The 20,523-nt window shown below is 32.1% G+C and overlaps 1 protein-coding gene and 1 long non-coding RNA gene across 11 annotated transcripts; one reads left to right on the top strand and one right to left on the bottom strand.

The window, feature by feature from the left end:
• The first annotated feature begins 7,124 nt into the window (after nucleotides 1-7,124).
• On the top strand, nucleotides 7,125-18,716 carry LOC103873042 (probable 2-oxoglutarate-dependent dioxygenase At3g49630). Of its 10 annotated transcripts, none has more exons than XM_033272949.1 (16): nucleotides 7,125-7,361; nucleotides 7,444-7,480; nucleotides 7,567-7,635; nucleotides 7,863-7,950; nucleotides 8,029-8,118; nucleotides 13,397-13,497; nucleotides 13,596-13,714; nucleotides 14,010-14,073; nucleotides 14,171-14,238; nucleotides 15,097-15,155; nucleotides 15,243-15,387; nucleotides 15,504-15,523; nucleotides 15,605-15,651; nucleotides 15,730-15,975; nucleotides 16,054-16,249; nucleotides 18,614-18,716. In XM_033272949.1, the coding sequence occupies exons 5-15, from the start codon at nucleotides 8,106-8,108 to the stop codon at nucleotides 16,204-16,206; spliced, it is 1,035 nt and encodes a 344-aa protein (XP_033128840.1). In that variant the 5' UTR covers nucleotides 7,125-7,361; nucleotides 7,444-7,480; nucleotides 7,567-7,635; nucleotides 7,863-7,950; nucleotides 8,029-8,105; the 3' UTR covers nucleotides 16,207-16,249; nucleotides 18,614-18,716. The 10 variants fall into 10 exon arrangements, with proteins under 10 accessions (XP_033128840.1, XP_033128839.1, XP_018515360.1 ...); XM_033272948.1 differs by having other exon boundaries at nucleotides 7,564-7,635; XM_018659848.2 differs by lacking the exons at nucleotides 7,125-7,361; nucleotides 7,444-7,480; nucleotides 7,567-7,635; nucleotides 7,863-7,950; nucleotides 8,029-8,118 and adding an exon at nucleotides 11,839-13,252 and having other exon boundaries at nucleotides 13,367-13,497; nucleotides 15,730-15,810; nucleotides 15,886-15,951.
• On the bottom strand, nucleotides 17,300-18,605 carry LOC103873041. Its single transcript, XR_633810.3, has 2 exons — nucleotides 18,193-18,605; nucleotides 17,300-17,888 (listed from the first exon to the last, which is right to left on the bottom strand). It is a non-coding gene; the product is annotated as an uncharacterized LOC103873041 (long non-coding RNA).
• Nucleotides 18,717-20,523: the final 1,807 nt, after the last annotated feature.

The following is a 20,523-nucleotide window of genomic DNA, read 5'->3' as shown; positions in this document are numbered from 1 at the left end:
AATTAAAAAATATATTTTTAACAAACACCCAGCTCGGTTTAATAAACTGGTTTCGTGTCTATCAAACCAAATTGAATTGCATTCGTGAATGTATAAATATTATGGGATTCTATGAAATTCATTTGGTGAGAAAACATTTCTGGAGTTATTGATTGTATATTTTTTTTGTATTTTTGGTAGGTGTAAAATTATTATGAATTCAATTATTGTTTCCTAAATTATGTAATTTTAAATTCTAATATACATTTTGAACAAGTCAAATCCTTTAATATGATGATTTTAACTATTATTTATTTAAATTTGGAAACACAAATAAATTTGGAATACTAACATGGAATTACATATGGCAGTCATTAATGTAATTTTCTTTTGTTGCGTTGATTTATCAGCGAATATTACAATTACGACAAGTTTAGAATTGTAGTGGAGCGCAAGTTACGTAAAATTAAATAGTGAGATTTTAATATCATTATGGCGATTTGCTTGCAAAGCTGGTAACCGTAAACTCATGTTTCTCATGTTTTTTTTCTTAAATTCATAATAAATTTATATTAGTCTTTGCTCACTCTCATAAATTTGATTTTTCATAAGATATACTTAATTGCACCTACCAACTACACAAACTTAAAAAAAAAAAACAAATAAGCTTACATTATAAAAACATGCAAATTTTTGTTCCATAGTTCATTATATCTAATATTTGTGACTTTTGACTTTCTAATATATATAGATTAAAAGTAATAATGTTTTTTTCTCATTCATGACAATGTATGATTGCCATATGAATATTTCAAATTAGGAAATTTGAAGCTAAATATGACACTAATTCCGGTTATATATGTACTCATTAATATTGGCCGAATTTGGTAATGGAAATTCACCGTTGAAACCAAAACATATATTAATATTTTTGATCGTCACTGATTGATTTTGAATTTAATTTTGTTGACTAGAATCTCAGTGTGTTTCATATTTAGCACTAAATTAATTTTTGATCGTACGAATATATATATACATATTGTTGACTGGATCATGCAAAGCAACCACTAAAAAAGTTCTGGAGAGCAATCACTAATCTATTGTCTTGGTATCTATATATATACTATATTAAAAGGGATATATGAAGGCTTCTAAGATGTGCCACGTCGGATTAAAAAATCATCCAATCAAAAGGTTATATTTTGACATGTCACGCAGCTGTGTCCATCTGACTCTTCATTCTTCTTTACCATCTCCGTTCTCTAGCAATCACCGTTACTGCGAAACCCTCCTCATCAATCAAAGTTGCTATTTAATCTCTTCTTCACGGTTTTGTTCCATCTCCCGTTGATTCTCCTACGATATAAGCCGCTTCATCTAAACCCTGAATCAAGCCCAAATCGAAAACTATCACTAACGAAGCTACAATTACGGCCACAAAATCCACCGGTAAGTCTCCTGCCTCCGAAGTTTCGCTCGGACCAAAATCCATTTCTGGGAGGCCAAAAACATTGCAAAAGGTGGGACCTTTATTGGCTTAGAGCTGCTAGGATCAAGCTGGAGGTCGCTTCATAGGGTACCAGCCTAATCAGCACGTAGTACCTTTGTTAGTTTAGAATCTCAAAACACTATATTGGTTTGTGGGTTTCAGAAAAACTGAGAACTGTTCTTTATATTTGTATGCAGGAGATCGATTTTGAGTTTGAGACTGAATAAAAGAAATATCTTACCAGACAAGGAAATAATTAAGAGGTATATACACAACATCTTAATGAATGTAGCTTTTTGCTAGGAAGCGTATAAGTTGAATATTTTTCTTCCTATTCTGCAGTCATTGAAAGATGAAACTAAAAGACTTAGCTTTCTTCAAGAAAAAAAAATGTATATGGCAAATCTTCAAAAGCTCCTGCTAAAAACGAAAAGGTAATTTTGCTCCTTTGCACATGTAATAATTTCAGATACCTTGGCAACGCTGATGCTAGGGTAGGATTGTGTATTCTTTAGTCTTTTTTGCTCATTCACCTGTAATAATTTCAGTTACCTTGGCAACGCAAGACGACCTAATGAATTTATGTTGAACCTGTGAACTATATTTCCTACTTATTATTTCTTTGATTTTAACAGAGAGACAATGTCAGGAACCAAAGGGAGCATCTGGTTTGTTTACTTGCTGTAATCATATAAGGTTGACTCCCAGGCCAGAGTTTCTGAATAAGGTACCTTCGATACTTCCCTCCACTCACCTAGACCCACTGACACTACTGATGAGTAAAACACCACAGCATTATCTCAATATTCCATCAATAAAAAGATACATATTTATCTGTTAACACTTTTAAGCAATGGAGTTTTGTGTTAATTAATGTATCGATGCAGCTCGACGATAGAGCCGTTGATGCCGTCAAGACAAAGTTCTTTAAGAACTACAAGAACTGGTGCAAATTTTTAGGACGTAAACATAGTTTAAGGTACCAGGCAACATTTTATTTTCACAAATGGCTTGAATGAGACACTTTTCTAAATGATGTTTATACTCTTAATAAAAATTCACTCATTAAATTTATGCGAAGGCTTTCTCAAGGTGCTGAAGATATACAACAGCAGAAGATACTGTATATGGGTTTTTAAATCCTTTTTAGCTGATATGATTAGTCAAACACAAGAATTCATCAATATTTACCTGCTTTTTATTCTCAGATGGCTTATGAACTCCATGGTCTCCTGGCTGGAAATGTCAGCATCGTTACTGGAGAAAATATCAAGCCTTCTTACGGTGGAGATGATGAGGCCTTTCTGCTGAAAAGGTAAATGTTTAAATGATAGGTTTATGACATCTTAATAATCTTGACCTTCTATACTCCAGTTCTCTTTTCCATGAATTGGGAAGCAAGTAAGAATGCCACTGGCAAGGCCGCTCACTCAGATTGGTCCAACTATGATGATCTGTATGAATATTTTTGGTACGTTAAAACTCAAAGTCTGTAAATTGAATATTTACTTGGTTGGGAAATCTTAATTTTTTTTTTTGTGACATTTGCACATCACTGTTATATAGGTCTCCAGATTGCTTCTATCTCGGCTGGCCAATGCGTGATGATGGAGATCTCTCTCCAGTATCTTCATTACAGCAGCTTTTCTACGCTTCCTCCAGAGTACGCCACCCTCAATGTTGCGACAAAACTTTCCCTGTTTGGAGTTCCTCTGTTTCATCATTTTGTTACTTATCTAGGAAATAACGATTACATTGTTTCTTCCTTCTATTCTAGGTATCTTGGATATTATCTTAAACTTCCCGGGTTTCCACAGATGGAAATTTACTGAAATTTTGAGAAATATTCTCAAGATCGCTGTAAGTCTCGCTTGGTGTGTAGTCTTACCGCTTTGCGATGCCCAGTCCAATTCTTCTGCTCCTGGGATGCTGTCGCTCTTTACTTGCTCCCAAATGTGCTGACGGCTATTATGTTCATTTTCCCTATGCTTCGACGCTGGATTGAGAATTCAGACTGGCATATAATTAGATTGCATGTGTGGTGGTCACAGGTATGATGCTGGATTTATAATTCCTTTCTTTTCATCCTGGATGAAAATTATGATTCTGTTTAGTCAGCAAATCCCTTTAGGCATGCTAGAAGAGCTCTGACTCTGTTATGTCTTATGTTTTATATATTGCAGTGCTAATGGCATAAATTATTTGAGTTTTTTCTATATATTTAAATTGCATTGTATGATTGTATCTAGAGGCTATCTCTTGGCTCGGTTTAGCAGCTCAAATATGACTGAACCACCACAAAGCTCACCGGCTATTCTTTTTGACGTTTGCAACAAGAGACAAGATTATATATATAAAAGCTCATGCGTCCATGGTTCTTAGTGTCTTTGTCTTTTTTAGTTTCTTTTTTTACTAGGAAACTTCTGATATTTGTATGTATTTGAGTCATTCTTCTTAGTGTCTTTGTCTTTTTTAGTTTCTTTTTTTACTAGAGTGTTGTTTTTTGTCTGTCTAAAGACATACTCTCTGGGTTATCTCATAAAACTAAGAGGTGTAATAAATTGCTCCTTATCAACTGGACACGCACTGAAAATACTAAAGATTACCCATATTGGGATCTAAACTATTTTTTTCATCCCCGGATGCTGAAGATTACAACGTAGGCCAAATTGGCCAACAAGTCCACGGTGGTGCACCAGGTATGTCCATTCCTTACCTTACTTTACTTTCTCTACCAGTTATGTTTTGGTATTTACGGTTTATTGGATTCGTGTCGGCAGCACGAGGAAAATCTCATCACATTCATGATCCGATGAAAGAGGTTAGGAGGAGATAGTTCCTCCAGGCACAAAGGCTTTTCATGTCATGGCTACTTCCCACACTAAAGTCTGAGCCAACCAAAGCAGTGGAACCAGTACGAGGCCCCAATACCTCTCACGGACACGAAGCTCTGCCTCATCATGCAGGATCCTTAGGTGTGTCGGAAAAATAAGAAAAAGAGGCGTAGGAAAACGTATAACACACCCGTGTCTTTACTCTCTCTGACATGAGATGTCACTAGAACATTTGTTCCTGGTGACAACTTAGAGTCAACATCGAGAGAGACAGAGGATTGGAGGAAATGACGGCTGCTCGGGTCTTGGTGGGATCTCGAATTATAGTCCAAAGTCACTTTTTCCACCGGAAAAAGTAATAGCTTTACACCCACGTTTTAGGGTTTTAAATTAGCGTTTCAGTTCTCTGATCCATGTTGTTTCCGTATCTCAGGTGGTGGAGAAATTGGAGCAGCACAGCTCTTGCGAGGAGGAAAGGAACATGTGATGATGTTCAACTAGGCTCCTGGAAGAGAGAGGGGATACAGTCAAGAAGAATGAAGTGAGTGTTTTTTTAGGTGAGTGGCTTTTGTTTTCAAGATAAAAATGTTTTATGGATTTGACCCCACAGATCATACCTTCTTCTGAAACGGAAGCCTCTGCTGGTTGCGGTTAGGGCAAGCTGAACATGCCTTATATGATGCTAACGTCTGCAGAGAACTAAAACCTGATTGGTCTAAAAGATGTTGTTTCCGTGAAGGTGTTGCTCTTTGTTTCCTACAGGTAAAAATCATCTCACTTCTATTACAAAAAGCAGTTGACTTTGAACGCTGAAACATTATAATTCACTGAGTTATCAATAATTCTACAGAGATTTGTTGAGGCAGCCAATGCCTTTTTTACGAAGGAGTAAAGCAAAGAGATCAGTGATGAGTTCAGGTTTGTTTGAAACCCTCATTATGTTTTGTTTTTTTTTCCTATCGTTTTTCAAGATATTGTCTTTTCTTTCTTCTACAGAGAAGTTGTAGATGCTCAAAAGGAAGTTTCCCGGCAAGGGAAAGATTAAGGCCAAACCATAAGATCTTCTAGAGAAGGCTCTTTTTAGTATATGTATGAAGTTTTGATATTGCTTCTTACCTTGGTCTCTCCCATGACATTGTTGCCTATCTTTACTTACACGTACTAAAAACTTCAGGCATAAAATTTTGTTTGTGCTCTGATTTTGTCATTGTGTTTGTATTTACAATTTTGATTATAAAAAATTGTAAACAATGATTTTATTTGTTATACTTAACATTTTTTTTTGCCACCAAAAATCTAATCTACTAAACCGCTTTTATCTTTTGATATCTAATCTATTACTCATATTTGAACAATCTATTGCAATAACTCTCAACGATAGTATGATATTATCTAGACATTTTTATAACATTACATACAGTCCCGTTGTTGCCGACTTTTTTCAAAGATGATGTCCCGTTGTTTCCGACTTTTCTCAACGATGATGTGTAACCATTGTCAGCTATATTTCCCCTTCCAATTAGGCAACATGAAGAAATGGGGAGAGTTTATGCTGTAGACATGGTTTTGCTTGATCAGAAGGTTTATTTATCTCGAGACTAATATTATGTGTTTCTACAATAAGAGTCAGAGACAAGCAGAAGAGAAGCTTGAGAGATATGTAGTGCTGGTCCAAGCCATATTCCTAAATATAATCTTACAATATACTTAATGATGTAAAGATAACAAACAATATAAAACTGAAATAAAACACCCACTTTACTCATAGAAAGAAGAGTAAAACAAAAATTAAAATCTAAGTTTCCAAAAGTTTCCTTAAAATTTAAATGATGTAATCTTAGGTGAATATATAAATTTACAAATTTTAAAGTTTAACAACAATTTCTGACTTATAAACCTATGTTAAGCGGGGCAGTTTTTTTTTTAGGTCTGAGTCTGCAAGGAATTTAATTATAGGACTTATTTGTGAAATAACCAAAAAAAAGAAAATTAGATTTTTAGAGAGGGAAGAGAGAGATAGGAAGAGAATGGAGGAGAGAGGGTAGGATTTTAGTTAGATAGTGAATTATGTTTTTTTTTGGTGTTATTAAACCCAATTTCCCTTAATTATATATACACTTAAGTTGGTTAACTTTATAAAAACATTTCTATGAGTTTTTAGTAAGAGTTAATGTTGGCTTATATACTAATAGTTTTTGTTTACAAAATTTTAATTTTTTAAAACCTATTAGATTTAGTAAATAACACTGAAATATTTTAATGTAATCAAACCTAAAATATTATGAGCAAATATTGCATCATGGACAAAAATGAGCCTTGATCAATAACAAAATCATGAATAGTCTGCTAAATTTTTACATTTCTCAAACATTTATCACAAACACAACCTTAAAAGTCTTTTTCCTCTTCTCTACTCTCACTCGAATACAAATAACTAAAGCAAATTACAAACTGATAAAACTATTCACTTTTACAAAACGAAATTGGAGGCGAAACAAAATACTTAGCGAATCTCTCAAATGGTTCCTAACTTTAACAAAGAACCCAGACATGTGAACATAGCCTTGGATGTTATAACTTTTGCATGATCTCAAGACAGAGGAAAAATAATTGTTTACCTAGAACATCCATAGAACACTATCATAGGCAAAAACCCGGGCGTAGCCCGGGAAAAAGCTCTAGTCACAATACTAAAAGCAACATATAAAGAGCAGAGTCCACGTAGGATTTTTTATTCTGACCAATCAGTGACAGGTTTTGTGACATATTGTGGGACCCACCTGGGTTTTATTTTTTTATTTATTTTTATTAACCAACTCTCTTTCCTCACAACCGTATCCTTTTCACCTCTTTCTCTCTTCCCCAACATTCACGCTGTCTTCCTCTCCCGGTGGTCCCAGCGGCGGCGGCGCCGATGGGGTTCGAAGAACACGAGGCAGTTCTCTCCGCTTTCTTAGATTGATTAGGAGCAGTGATGTAGTGGATCTGGGTTCATGGGTTTCGACCTCGGTTCTGGATCCGGCCCAGTTTATCCAACCGACGTTCTGTCTCACGATGATGTCAGTTTTAAAACTTTCTTCTGTGTGTTTTAGTAGTTATTATAATCGATAGATTCTGATCGATTTGTTTGCGTCATTGCAGAGATGGTTATTCTTTTCCTGTCATTAAACCCAACATGGTGAGTTCTTCTAAATGCTCTTGCATCACATTTTTCTTTTATGTCCATCACCCAGTTAAATTAAATTGTTTTGCTTTCCACAGAAGATGACGACATCTCAAAGATGCATCATGAATTTGAGCGGACGAAACAGATGCCTAAGATGAATCCTCAAGGTTTGCCATTGAGTACTTTAACAAAAAAAAATTGGGGTTTGCCATACTTTTAGGGGTATATGTTAATTAGAATCTCAGATTGGATACATATAAGTTTACTGATATGACTGTGATTACCCAGCACATTGATCCTCTTACTTGCATAGTTGCACAGTTTAATTACAAGAAGCACATGGTTAATGAGGTTATCTATATGACCTTTTGCTTTGCTGTTCATGTTTTTACAGACTTGAGTATTTCTTGAGAAGTATATGAGCTCCAGTCTTGCAGTTTTGTTATAGTTTCTGTGCAGGAAACTATTTCGGTTGTCGTAAGGTATTGCTAATCAAGAAAATTTCTTTCTGAATTGCTGCTTTGTGATAATGATCTCTCACCATTTATATGATTGTGCAGCTTATTAGTACGGAGGAAAAAAATGTGTACATGTGTCGTGATCTAATTAGAGGTCATGTGTGATTAATGGACTTCTTATGTTTGAGCAAGGTCAGTTTACATACCTTTTAAGCGATTTGGTCTGAGTAAAATTCGAGGCATAGATGAATTTTAATCCTAAAATTCAGAAAAACATCCATCCACCACATATCTATGTACTTGCAAGCCAAATTCCCCTGGAAAATTAGAATGATTCTTAAAGTTTGTCGGCGGTAATCATGAATTTAGGTTCATCTCTTAAAATGGGTTTCTATCGTCTAGCCTATACATATTTTTTTTAAAGGAGAGCATGTCCACGTCAGATTAGTATAAAGCTTATTGAAAAAATCCTTCCAAATTAGCTTTACCATTATTCTGTCTGTCTTTTTCTTAAATTACATTAATGAACTTTCTGATTTATGGGTCTTGATCATTTGTGTATGAAAATTACTCGTGTGTAATCCATATATATATTCTTTCAGGATTCCCTGCTTAAAGTTTTTGAAGTATATGTTTCACAGAAAAAATCAACTGTCTTTTTCTGTGACAATGTGAAAGTGGAATACTTCTCCGTCACCTATTTCTTCTCTGAAAAACACATCCCCTAGCTCTGCCTTCACGCAAACTTTGTCATCTCCCGCCGTCCACAATGCTTTCTTTCTCCTCAGTTTCTCTCATTTTGAGGTTCATATGATCACCTAGGTATTAACTTATACGTATTTGATTGATTAAGATAATTATTCAAGTATTTTTTGCCCATTGTTTATAATCCTTAACAACCAGCATCTATATTGGTCAGTTCAGGTTAAGATAGCTACGTTTCACTGTTTAGGATAAGGTTGGATGATTCATCGGATCTAAAACTCGAAAGAAACTCAACATCTTTCTTGAAGCTCTTAACAGGGAATCCTCTTTTCCCCGGGAAAAATATAGTCCATCTATTGGATATGATGAATGATCTGTTGGGAACTCCATTTGTGAAACTATTGGAAGGGTCAGTGTCCCTTACCTGTCTCCACAATGCTTACAACAACTGCATTGTCACTTTTCTTGGCTGAACTGCTTTCACTGAATGTGACAGGTGAGGAGCAAGAAAGCTGGAAGATACTTGAGGAGCATGAGGTTGAAGAAGTCTATTCGTTTTTCACATAGGCTTCCACATGACGATCCTCTCGATCTTCGTATTCTACAAAAGTTGTTGTCTTTTGAGCTCAATGAACGGCCTACAGTTGAAGAGGTGCTTCACAAAATTATTTTACTACATTCCTTATGATCTATTTGGTTGTATTCAACTAAAATTATTGTTTAGGGGTTAGTCCTGACACTTGTGGAGTACTTCAAGGGTGTAGCTAAGAAAGATACTATATATGAGCTCTCAAAGAGAGCCCTCTGTTCAACCTGTCACCAAGCTGGAATTCGAGTTTGAGAGGCTGAAGATCACAAAAGAGGCCATGCCAGAGCTCATATATAGTCTCATTGAGTACCACCCAAAGATGCTAAAAGAATACTTGGATTTGTGGAATAGAAGATTTTGCTTCATATTAATTTTTTTTTGTCAAAATTAATATTAATATTAAGTTTTTGCAGAAGAGAATAACAAACGTACTACAGTGTTTCTATTACCGGCACTACCCAACAAAAAACATGCTCGAGTTGGTGGTCGGAAGATGAAAGATTTAGGTTTATGAAGAATATGCTTTTTAATGAAGAATATGTTTTCTGTTGCAACATTTAGTTTACACCAAAATAAACAATAGCTTATAAAAATAACTAAATACATAATTTTGTTTTTGGTAGTAGGCAAGTAGCTAGAAAGCAAGTCAGAGAAATAGGACTATGAGTTCCTGGCAATAGGTTGTTGTGGTTAGAAGACCATACTCAATCGAAACTTTACATGATTTTGAAATAAATCATTTCACTAATTTTCTCAAAACAATAATGTTATCTCTTGGCAGCTCCATATGATTTCAGCCATTAACTTTGATCTCTTCAGTGTTCTGAGACAATATTACGAACACACAAAAAAAAACAAGTTAACGAATATATGAAATCCGTGTTCTTGAGATAATATTAGGAACACAAAAACAAATTAATGAATATAAGAAACCCATTGAATATTAAATCTAAAATCAATTCAATCATAGCAATTTGCAATGACTGTATATACTTCATAACCTGAAAATTAAATTACGTTAATTGATTTAAATTTCAAACTCTATAAAGTAACTCAAATTCCCAAAATTAGAGACCTCTTTTATTAGTCATCAAAAAGATTCCACCAGTCCCATCTTAAACGTTCAATAGGCCAATATTTAAACTAACATAAGAAAGAGATTTGCAAACAAAAAACGGCAAATTTGTTGCCATAAATTAACATACTCTGAATATATTTAAAATCACAAATAATTAAATTTGTTAATTAAATAAAACCTATACTGAATATAAAAATGAAAATAGTGGTAAAAATTAAAGAGAAACTAAAAGAACATAAAGCAACATATGAAAAACTGCATTTAATAGTTGTATTAATTCCTTAAAAAAATGTTGAAGAAATTTAATAAATACACTTAATATCTATCAAAATTATACACTCGCTAAAATTAACTACAGACAAAACACAAAAATAATCATAGTTTATGTACATATGGAAATTCTGCAATATTCTATAATTAAATAACAAAACTAATTGTAAAATTTTAAAAGCAATAATCCGGGCGAAGCGCGGAAAACGATCTAGTGTTACATAATATTTTTTTATATTTTCTTTTTGTGTGTTACAAGCGTTCAGAAATATTAAATTTTATGACCATTTACTTGGAATTAATTTTGTTATATATATATATATAAAGAAGCATTCATGTTCCTCACAATTGTTTTGGTATGTTATATTTATGGTTCATATTTATATAATAACATTTGTATATGAATGTTAATCATATAACCCCTAATTGATTTGATAGAAGCATTGATCAGACGCCGATTGAATCTTATCTTTTGACTGATTGGACAATACAAACTCAAAAATAGTAATTAATCCCTTAACATAAGCACCAAGACTCTAAAATTAAGAAATCAACACGTCAGAAACGTCAATTTTGTTATATTCGATCAGCTTAATTTTCAAAGTTAATATTGTTTCATATATGATGATTTCTTAATTATAGTACTTTCCATACTTTTAAAATTGGCAACTATAATTAATTTCGTAATCCGGGCAAATCTCGTGAATAATCCATGCCACTAATCTCGCGAAGTAATATATTTTGATTGACTCAATTATTATGGCATAAATTAAAAGTTTTAATTTCCTTTAGTCTATTCACCCTGCGCAAGACGCAGGTTACCACCTAGTCACTATTATATATATATCTTATATGTGTCATCATAGGTTACAAAATATTTGTTATCATATAATTAGTCGTATTTTATACGTACCATCAAATAAGTTTTCTTATAATTAATAATATTGTATATGTACAATCATATAAATAATCAAATAAATTATATTTTAAAATTTAATGTGAAATATAAAAATCATAATTAAAGTTGGTGTTTGAAATTGGGCTTTGTATTGTATTTTTCTTATATATATTGATAAAAAATTTATAATAGTTATTGGAAAATATGTTTATTTTTGAATGAATTTTTTGATATAAATCAATTTTAAATTATTATTTTGATTTGAATATATATATCAAGTAACATAGACCCATTACTTTTTAATAATATAGATATAATGGACTTCTAATTTTTTAGTAGCATAAGCCCATTATTTTTTTTTTCTAACTTACTGTTATCCATGTTTCCAAACAGTATTATTTTTTAACTACTATCCATATTGTCAAACAATCTCAATGTGTACTTCAACTTTAATAATATAGATGGTGAATAGAAGAAATAGTTATTTTTGGAATGAAAATCAAAAATAAAATTATAAATGAGATGGAAAAAGGAACTAAATTGTTAGTAAAATACATTCATCACGTTTGAGATACGAAGAAGTATTTGTCTTTTCATTTAGAAAATAATATATAGAATTGTTTTTAACTTTATTCAATAACTGATTAATTGATTTTAATTTCTAAAACAATTTTATATTCTAAATAAAATTATTCCAGAAAGATATCTTCCAACTTTAGTTTGTTAAAATATGAAAAAAAATTGTGAAACCAAATCGGTTTGATTGGACCAGATATTGAACCGGGCACATTGGAACTGCTGTTTTCTTTTGGCTAAAGGACTATATTCATTAACCAATTGCCAAACTTACACAGGCTTTATTATCAACCTCGAAGGATTAAATGACAAAGATAAAAAAAATTTAAAAATTATAAATGTGATGTGTAATTATAAATATCAAAATGCAAATAAAAATATATAACTTTAAATTTGAAGTTTTGAAGTTGCGTTTTGGAGAGAGAAAAAAATTTCGTATAGTGTTTTATAGATGCTCATGAGGGACATTAGCTCAAAACGGAAAAATAATCACATTGCGTTTCTTCAATTTGGTCATTACTTATTTTATTGGTTAACTGGTTAACTTAAACAACTACTATTAAACTTTATTCTATACCGTAGACGCGCATATTCAACGCATGGAAATAAGGTATAAGATATATGCTAATTAGAATCTTTAGTACTCGTTAAGTAACTTACATTTGGTGTTAAGTTTTTCAATGATTACTATAATCCAGTATATACAAAACAATGTATACTGAACGTTGCAAATTGTTATAAAATAATGAATATGGCAGATGGATGGAATTTTGCGGTCTTTTCTCCTAAATTTTACTAATTCTTTTTTTGTCAGCTATTGATATTTTTATCTCAAAATTGTACGAAACGGATAAATATATATATTCAAATTTTAACAAAACGTTTTAAACACTGACGTATCTGTTTCGTTTTGGAGTTTACCAATAATACACTGTCACATATGTTTGGATATGGTTCATGGTGGAGTAAACGGATCACGGGTTATCTTTTCCCACTGGCCACTGGGGCCGCGGTGGCAGCCTAGCTAGCTGTTTTTGGCCTCTAAGGATCTTAAGAGACAACTCGGGGTTTGATCGAAGATTAAGAAAATAACAATTTAGGATATTTTCAATTTTAGTGTTATATATATAATAGACCAACGCCAAGATTTTCCGTCTATGTCTAGCATCTGAGATGGCTACAAACTTCAAGCCACACTTACCAATTATCGGTACGTTAAAAAAAAACCTAGATTCATTGCAGATATGATCACTCTCTCATCGTTAAAATTAACTTTCATTTCATATTATGCCAAGGGAACTATAATGAAACAATGTTGTTGCAGACATCAGTCCTTTACTTGTCAAATGCGCAGCCTGCAAATGCGATGATCCCGACATGATGGACGATACTGGCGTGGCGAAGGTCGTCCGAAAACTAGACCGGGCTTGTCGGGACGTCGGATTCTTCTACGTGGTAACTAAAAAGTTAATTTGAATTTACCTTTTTCTTGTGGTTTTATGAAAATGTTCTGCATGGTTTGATGATTTGGACTGGTGAGTGTGGTGGAGCAGATTGGTCATGGAATTTCGGAGAGTCTTATGAGGAAGGTGAAAGAGATGACACATCGATTCTTCGAGCTTCCATATGAGGAGAAACTTAAGATCAAGATTACTCCAGCAGCTGGATATAGGTTTGTTTTCAAATATCTGAAAATGTGATCTAAAACGTGCATCACGTTTTAATTACAACGCATCTATTTTGTTCACAACGATAGACACAATATATACTTTATCGGCGATGCATTAATTAATGAGAGTTTGGTGGCATTTCCAACAGTACAAGAGACCAGGAACAAGACACAACATCATGTTCGTTTGAAAATAAAGATACATCATATTAAAACAGAAAACCAAAAATTTTAATGCTTTAATACGTTCGTAGCTGTTGTTTTTGTGGAGGATCATTAATGGTGTTGAGTTACACAGAGGATATCAGAAAATTGGAGTGAACTACACGAGCGGGAAACAAGATTTCCACGAAGCAATTGATGTAAGTGGTGTCCAACGTACTAGCCAATGTGTTGAACAATTTTGATCTATCAAGCAGTTGTGATTCTACTAATATGTATTTATTCTCTTATGGGCAGTGTTACAGAGAGTTCAAGCAAGGAAAGTATGGGGAAACTGGAAAGGTCTTGGAAGGGTTAAACCAGTGGTAAGTATTTTTGCGTTTACCTTTGTGTTGGTAAAAAAAATAAACGAAAGGGACAGGCGAAATTTTACCAGCTTTAATTGAACACTAGATTTTAATAGGTGAGATTATCTTCCCTAAAAATTAAATTTAAATAAAAATAAAAATAAAAATCATTAATTTTAGTTGTTCCCTTCCCATATTTAAGTCTTAAATTTTGATGAAAATGTTATATTCTTTAAGTTAAGATTGTTGCATTTAAAAATATAATAATTTTAGTTTGTAGTTTTCATAATATTTATGTATATATTTTAGTAATAATTATGAATTTAATTGTTTATTTAAACAATAATTTTTTAAAAAATTATAAGATTAAATAGTTAAAATTTGAGTAGCACAAATGGTAAACCACACGGTATAGGTAATGTTATTACAAATGATGATTATGTTTTAATAACATAGATAGTTATAAAATATTTTTAACAATCTTTGATACATACATATGAATAGTGACTTAGTCAAACTATTAGAATAAACTGAATGGCCAAAAAAATTAAACTGAGTAGAGTTAGTCAAATGATAGGATATGAAACATTTTAACTGAATAAAGTTAGTCAATAATAGAATTGTAAAAAATTAAAACACTAAAATTTTGGTTTTCATAGATTAATGGTGTTTCAAGTTGTATTTAAAATGAAAATAAAGCTCATACTAAAAAAATGAAATCATTTCTGAAACCTTGAACATTTGATAAATGTTATAAATATAAAAATGTCAAAATAAAAAAAAAAAATGTCATAACATTTTAACTGATTACATTAGCTTTGTCTTTCTTTGATCTATATTTCTCTTTGTGAACATTTGTGACCGTTTTATTTGAAGGCCAGAAAATCCTCAAGAGTACAAAGGGTTGATGGATGAGTATATTAATTTATGCACAGGTGTGTATTCGTCTATTTCATCCATTTCGTATTTATTGTGTGTGTGTTTGTTTCCAACTTCATTAGAGATTATTTCATGGTTTCAAGATCTCTCTAGAAACATCCTAAGAGGAATCTCCTTAGCTCTTGGTGGATCACCTTATGAATTTGAGGGAGAAATGGTTGGGGATCCTTTTTGGGTAATGCGTATTATTGGTTATCCAGGTGTAAACCAAGAAAATGTTATCGGATGGTAATAAACTTTTTATCATTATTGTTTTACTACGGATACATTTCTTTTTGATTAACTCTATTAGGTGGTAAACGGATGATAATTCGTCTCTTTTCTTTTTGTTTACAAAATTCCAGTGGAGCTCACACTGACTATGGTAAGTAAGCTTCAACTCATACTTAAGATACTGAATATATATCATCATATATTTTTGTATATGAAAATCCGTGATTTGTAGGTTTGTTGACGCTTATAAATCAAGACGATGATAAAACTGCTCTTCAGGTATATATTATTACCATGATCTTCTCTGATTTTATTGCTTAGAAAAATGGCTTTAGATTTTATTTTGTCTCCGAAAAGGTGAAAAACTTGGCTGGTGATTGGGTATCAGCTATTCCAATCCCTGGATCATTTATTTGTAACATCGGTGACATGTTAAAGGTTTTGTTTGTTCTCTCTCTCTTTCTCTTTTTCGTTGTGACAATTCTCGAAAACATTTGGGAATCATATATGCAGATACTTTCAAATGGAGTATACGAATCCACACTTCATAGAGTGATCAATAACTCTCCTCTATGCCGTGTATGCATCGCTTTCTTCTACGAGGTGTAAAAAACTTGTATAACAGTTAATTTTTGTGTATTTCTCAACTCGGATTTTGAATCATTTATCTTGTTTGAACAGACTAACTTTGACGCGATGGTTGAGCCACTGGATGTCTTCAAAGAGAAGTATCCAGGAGATAAAAGATCTGAAGTTTCCAAAAGAGTTGTATATGGAGAGCATCTCGTTAGCAAAGTCCAGACCACCTTCGCAAATTTATTGGAATACAGTTAATTTGATTGGTTTTTCTTTCGGGCTGGATTTCGGATTCTAATAAATAATGGGAAGTTTACTTAAATGACTCGAATTAATTGTGTTATTACTAGAATGACTCATATTTTTCAAAAATTATTAGAATATTTTTCTGGTCGAAATTGCCCTTATCCATAGTTATAACAAAAATAAAATATTACCAAAGTACCCTTACCATTTGGTCGTCGGCAGATTTATTTTCAAAAAAATAAATCTATCGAGTAATAAATCTGTTTATAAAATCTGTTTAGAAAAATAAATCTATCGTTAAAGTGGTGTCAGACTTACTTAGAAACGTCAGATTTATTACCACGATAGAGTTAATTGTACGATTTGGATAGAAAACAGATTTTTAAGAATATGTCTGGCGAATGAAGTGGCAGATTTGTTACAAATGATCGATTTTTGTGGTCAACTTATTTTCGTATATACCGACTTATTTTCTTATGTACGACTTGTTTTTTTATGACAGATTTATATATCCGACTTAAAATGGTTGGTAGATTTTTTATTTTACGTGGTGGCAGACTTTTTGACAGAAATCTTGGTTTGTATAAACCAAACATAATTTAATAAATTATATCCGGTTTATCTTAATTTCGAATCTGGTTTATTTTTAGTGTTATTCAGATCAGAATTAAGTCTAATTTTTTTTGTTATTGTCGTCATCTCTTTCATCCCTCTTTTCTTTTATTATCAAGTTGGCTTCCTTTGTACCAAATGGCTTCCGTTGTTGCAGAGTTATAGAGAGTTGAAGTCTCGGTATACATTATATAGGCTAATTTTTTGATCCCTTTCGTTCATTCTACAGTAAAACTCGCCTGTCCTTTTGAGGTGGCTGAACTTGGACAATGACCTTTGAATGTCCAGATATTAAAAGTAACTACTGCACTAACTCTTGTTGCAGTCGCATGAATGGGTATAATTCTTTGTAGGATTATTTGATTGATGATTACTCCCATATATTCTGCACCATCTGACCCAAATAGCAAATGTCAATGCTCACTATCACAATTCGATTGATGGTGACTACTTCATCATGTCCTTGCATATCTTTATTGAGTACCCACACTGATTTTACTCTCTTAAATTGCTCCGTTATATAAAAGTTGGAATGAAAATTAGTGTATTAAAAGGGGAGAAAACAACCCCATCATGATCAAACTTTATTAGTAAAAGTAAAGTCAAAACCCTAAGTACATGAAATTTTTCTAGCTTTGCCGCCTTGGTAAGAGATTGTTGAACCTCGTTTACTGCATCACCGTTCTCGCATAGCTCAGAGAAGTCGCTGTATTTAACTCCTGCTTGCTCTGCCCCATTTCTCTAATGCTCCGTATGATGCTACAACAAGAGTTACACAGTAGCTGTTCATTGGGTCTGTGTGTACCATAATGTTGTCAACGTAATTACTTGAAACAAAGCTGCATCTGCTTAACTTCCTTGTAAACCTCATCGGTTTTTGATTGATTGTTGAAGTAACCTGCTGTTACACAGTTATCACCTACCACAATCTCCCCTCGAGGCATTGGTTTGTCTGAAACATCCCTGTAATTCACGTAACAAAAACAAACTTACACACCAACCACATTGAGTGAGTAAATCAAAGCATCCTCTCCTAAGGAAGCATAGATAGTAACGCCAATTATGTTCTGTCTGAAACATCCCTATAATTCACAAACAAAAGCAAATCAATTTCATCAGTTAAGTAACACACAAAACTCAATCAATTACCTGAAAGCGATAAACCACTCATCTCTAGAAGTAAGTTCTTTACATCAAACAGTGAGAAAAAAAACACAATATGACTCATAACCAAACTCTATAAACCCGAGGTAAAGAAACACAAATACTACAGGAAAATAGATGAGAAAATTGGGAAATTTAGGGCTTTTGAAATCTAACACTCATTCAAACAATAAATGATAAGAACATGAAACAAAAACTTAGTTGCATTGATTTAGGACTTACAGGTTCAATTTTCTTAGATTGAAAGGTGGATTTTGACAAAAAAGTGAAATCGGATTTAGGGTTCTTTTTGTATGACAGACGACAGCGAGTTGAGGTGGAGATGACGAAACGGAAGGAGCCTGTCCCAGAGGAGAGTTCACCGGAGACGGAAGTGAAGAGAACCCTCCTTCGTCTTCGACGTTTCTTTCGTCGGAGAGGATAACGAGAGATTGAGGATTCTTTTTAGGGGAAAATAAAATAATTATCTAATATGAAAAGAAATTTCAAAAAAAAAAACCAAAAAAAAAAGTGAATATGAAAAGGAAGGATGGGTTTTTAGTACTTTCATTAGTCATGTGAGTTAGTCTAGTAATTGCAAAAGTTTATGAGTTATTCTAGTCATTTCAAGTATAATCTGAGTCATTATAAGTAATTTCTCTAAATAATGTTACTATATAATTTGTTACAAAATATATCTATGTATTATGTTTACTAAATATATCCCCTGATCATACACATATATAAAAACTTATAAATTATCTTTTTTTTTGTCATCAAATTACAAACTCATACAGACTCTGTAAACCAAATCGGGTGATCTGCATTCATGTGAACGACAAAATACGATTGTTTCCTAACACTGCGTGCTAGTCTATCCGTCTTTAAATTTTGCGTCTTTGGTACATAGATGATCTCTGATCGGGTGAAACTCTCTTTCAAGATTTTGACATCTTCTAAATAATTTGTAAAAGCTAGTCATTCTTCTGGTTCCGAAACTATCTTCACCAATTGAGAACAATCCGTTGCAAACGTAACCTGAAATTGACGTAGATTCCTCATGCATTACATTGCCCAGAGTTGCGCTTTTATCTCTGCATGAATGAGAGAGATACTAGCTCTAACATTCAGTGCCCCCAATAAACCATCAAATCTTTCTAGTGTACTGAACCAACCTTATTCTGAAAAGATACCATCTTTTTTTTTTTTTTTTTGAAAAGGTACCATCTTCTTTTCATGTGCTATCCGAAAAACACCATCTCTCTAGAACTAACAGCAAGGTCGTATCTACTATTTGTGGTATTATAAATTATCTTAAACGATTAATATTTTGTTTTTTAAATTAATATTTTTTTTAAGATTTTATGTATGTAACTTTGTTCATAAACAATCTTATCGTTCAGTTATTTTTTTAGAATATTCGATTGTGCATTTATTCTTCTCGATTACACCATACTTGTTTAGTGATTCTTAAATAAACTAAAATCAGATTTAACTCTCTTTTTTTCCCTTGCGTTTGGTTTGATTTTGTGTCTTGAATTTATAATATATTCTCATTGGATTATGTATAATTTGATATCTATTATTTTGGGAAACAAATAATAAAATGTAATTTGAAATTTGAATTTGTATAATTGAACATAACTGAAAATATTTTTGAGTCATACACGTCCATAAATATTTACAAAAAATGTTTTGATCAAATTTCATAGTAAAAATATTATTTTATCATTTAAAAATAAAGATTTAAATTATTTTGCGAACTATGATTTGTTTACATAAATATGTGTATCTTAAAATTTATGTTTTTAGTTTCAAACTACCATTAGGAAGAAGCTAAATCAACAAAAAGACAAGAAAAACTAAAAAAAAAAACTAATTAGATCTCTTTCAATATGAAATATTTTTTTTTTTTTAAATAAACATCTAAATTTTTTGCGAACTTATTTTTATATATAAATATGTGTACGTTAAAACTTATGTTTTTTGTTTTAATCTCTCGTTAGGAAGAAGTTAAGTCATCGTCTTTTCAATGAAAAAAAAAATCCGGCATAGCCATGTGATAGAAAAAATTGAGAGAAAAAGATTTGTAAAATAGAGAAGGAAAAATAGTTAGATCTCTGTCAATGTACATTTATGAGTTTTCATGTGTATACACATACATCCATATCAGTAGGCAATCTTCTCAGTAAATGTATAGACATCTACTTCGTAGTAAGTTTCATCATCAATACTACTAAAACATAAGCAATTTTTATCTACTTACAAATAGTTGAGGTTGGACCATATCTTTTTGGGTTTCTATTTATACCTAACTTATTTATATATATATATATATATATTCTAACTTAAAATTAAGGAACTAAATAACTAATTTATTATTTTTAAATAATGAATTCAATTTATATTAACACTATATAAATAACTAATCAATTATATTTTATTTATTAATATAAAAATATATATGCATACTAACTGGTATATATATATAAATTTACTTTAATCCAAATGCATATATTTGATAGAATATATTTTAATAGCTAGCTATTATTAATATTTAAGGATATGATAGAA

Source organism: Brassica rapa, chromosome A06 (genome assembly GCF_000309985.2).
Source record: "Brassica rapa cultivar Chiifu-401-42 chromosome A06, CAAS_Brap_v3.01, whole genome shotgun sequence".
Lineage (NCBI taxonomy): Eukaryota > Viridiplantae > Streptophyta > Magnoliopsida > Brassicales > Brassicaceae > Brassica > Brassica rapa.
Note: the sequence above shows the minus strand (reverse complement) of the source record. Positions and strands in the feature narration are given on the sequence as shown.

Coding starts and splice junctions, on each gene's coding strand:
- LOC103873042 (XM_018659843.2), top strand. CDS start 13,216: ATGGCTACAAACTTCAAGCCACACTTACCAATTATCG. Junction 14,239..15,096: donor TTGGAAGGGTTAAACCAGTG/GTAAGTATTTTT, acceptor TTTTATTTGAAG/GCCAGAAAATCCTCAAGAGT. Junction 15,156..15,242: donor GTATATTAATTTATGCACAG/GTGTGTATTCGT, acceptor CATGGTTTCAAG/ATCTCTCTAGAAACATCCTA.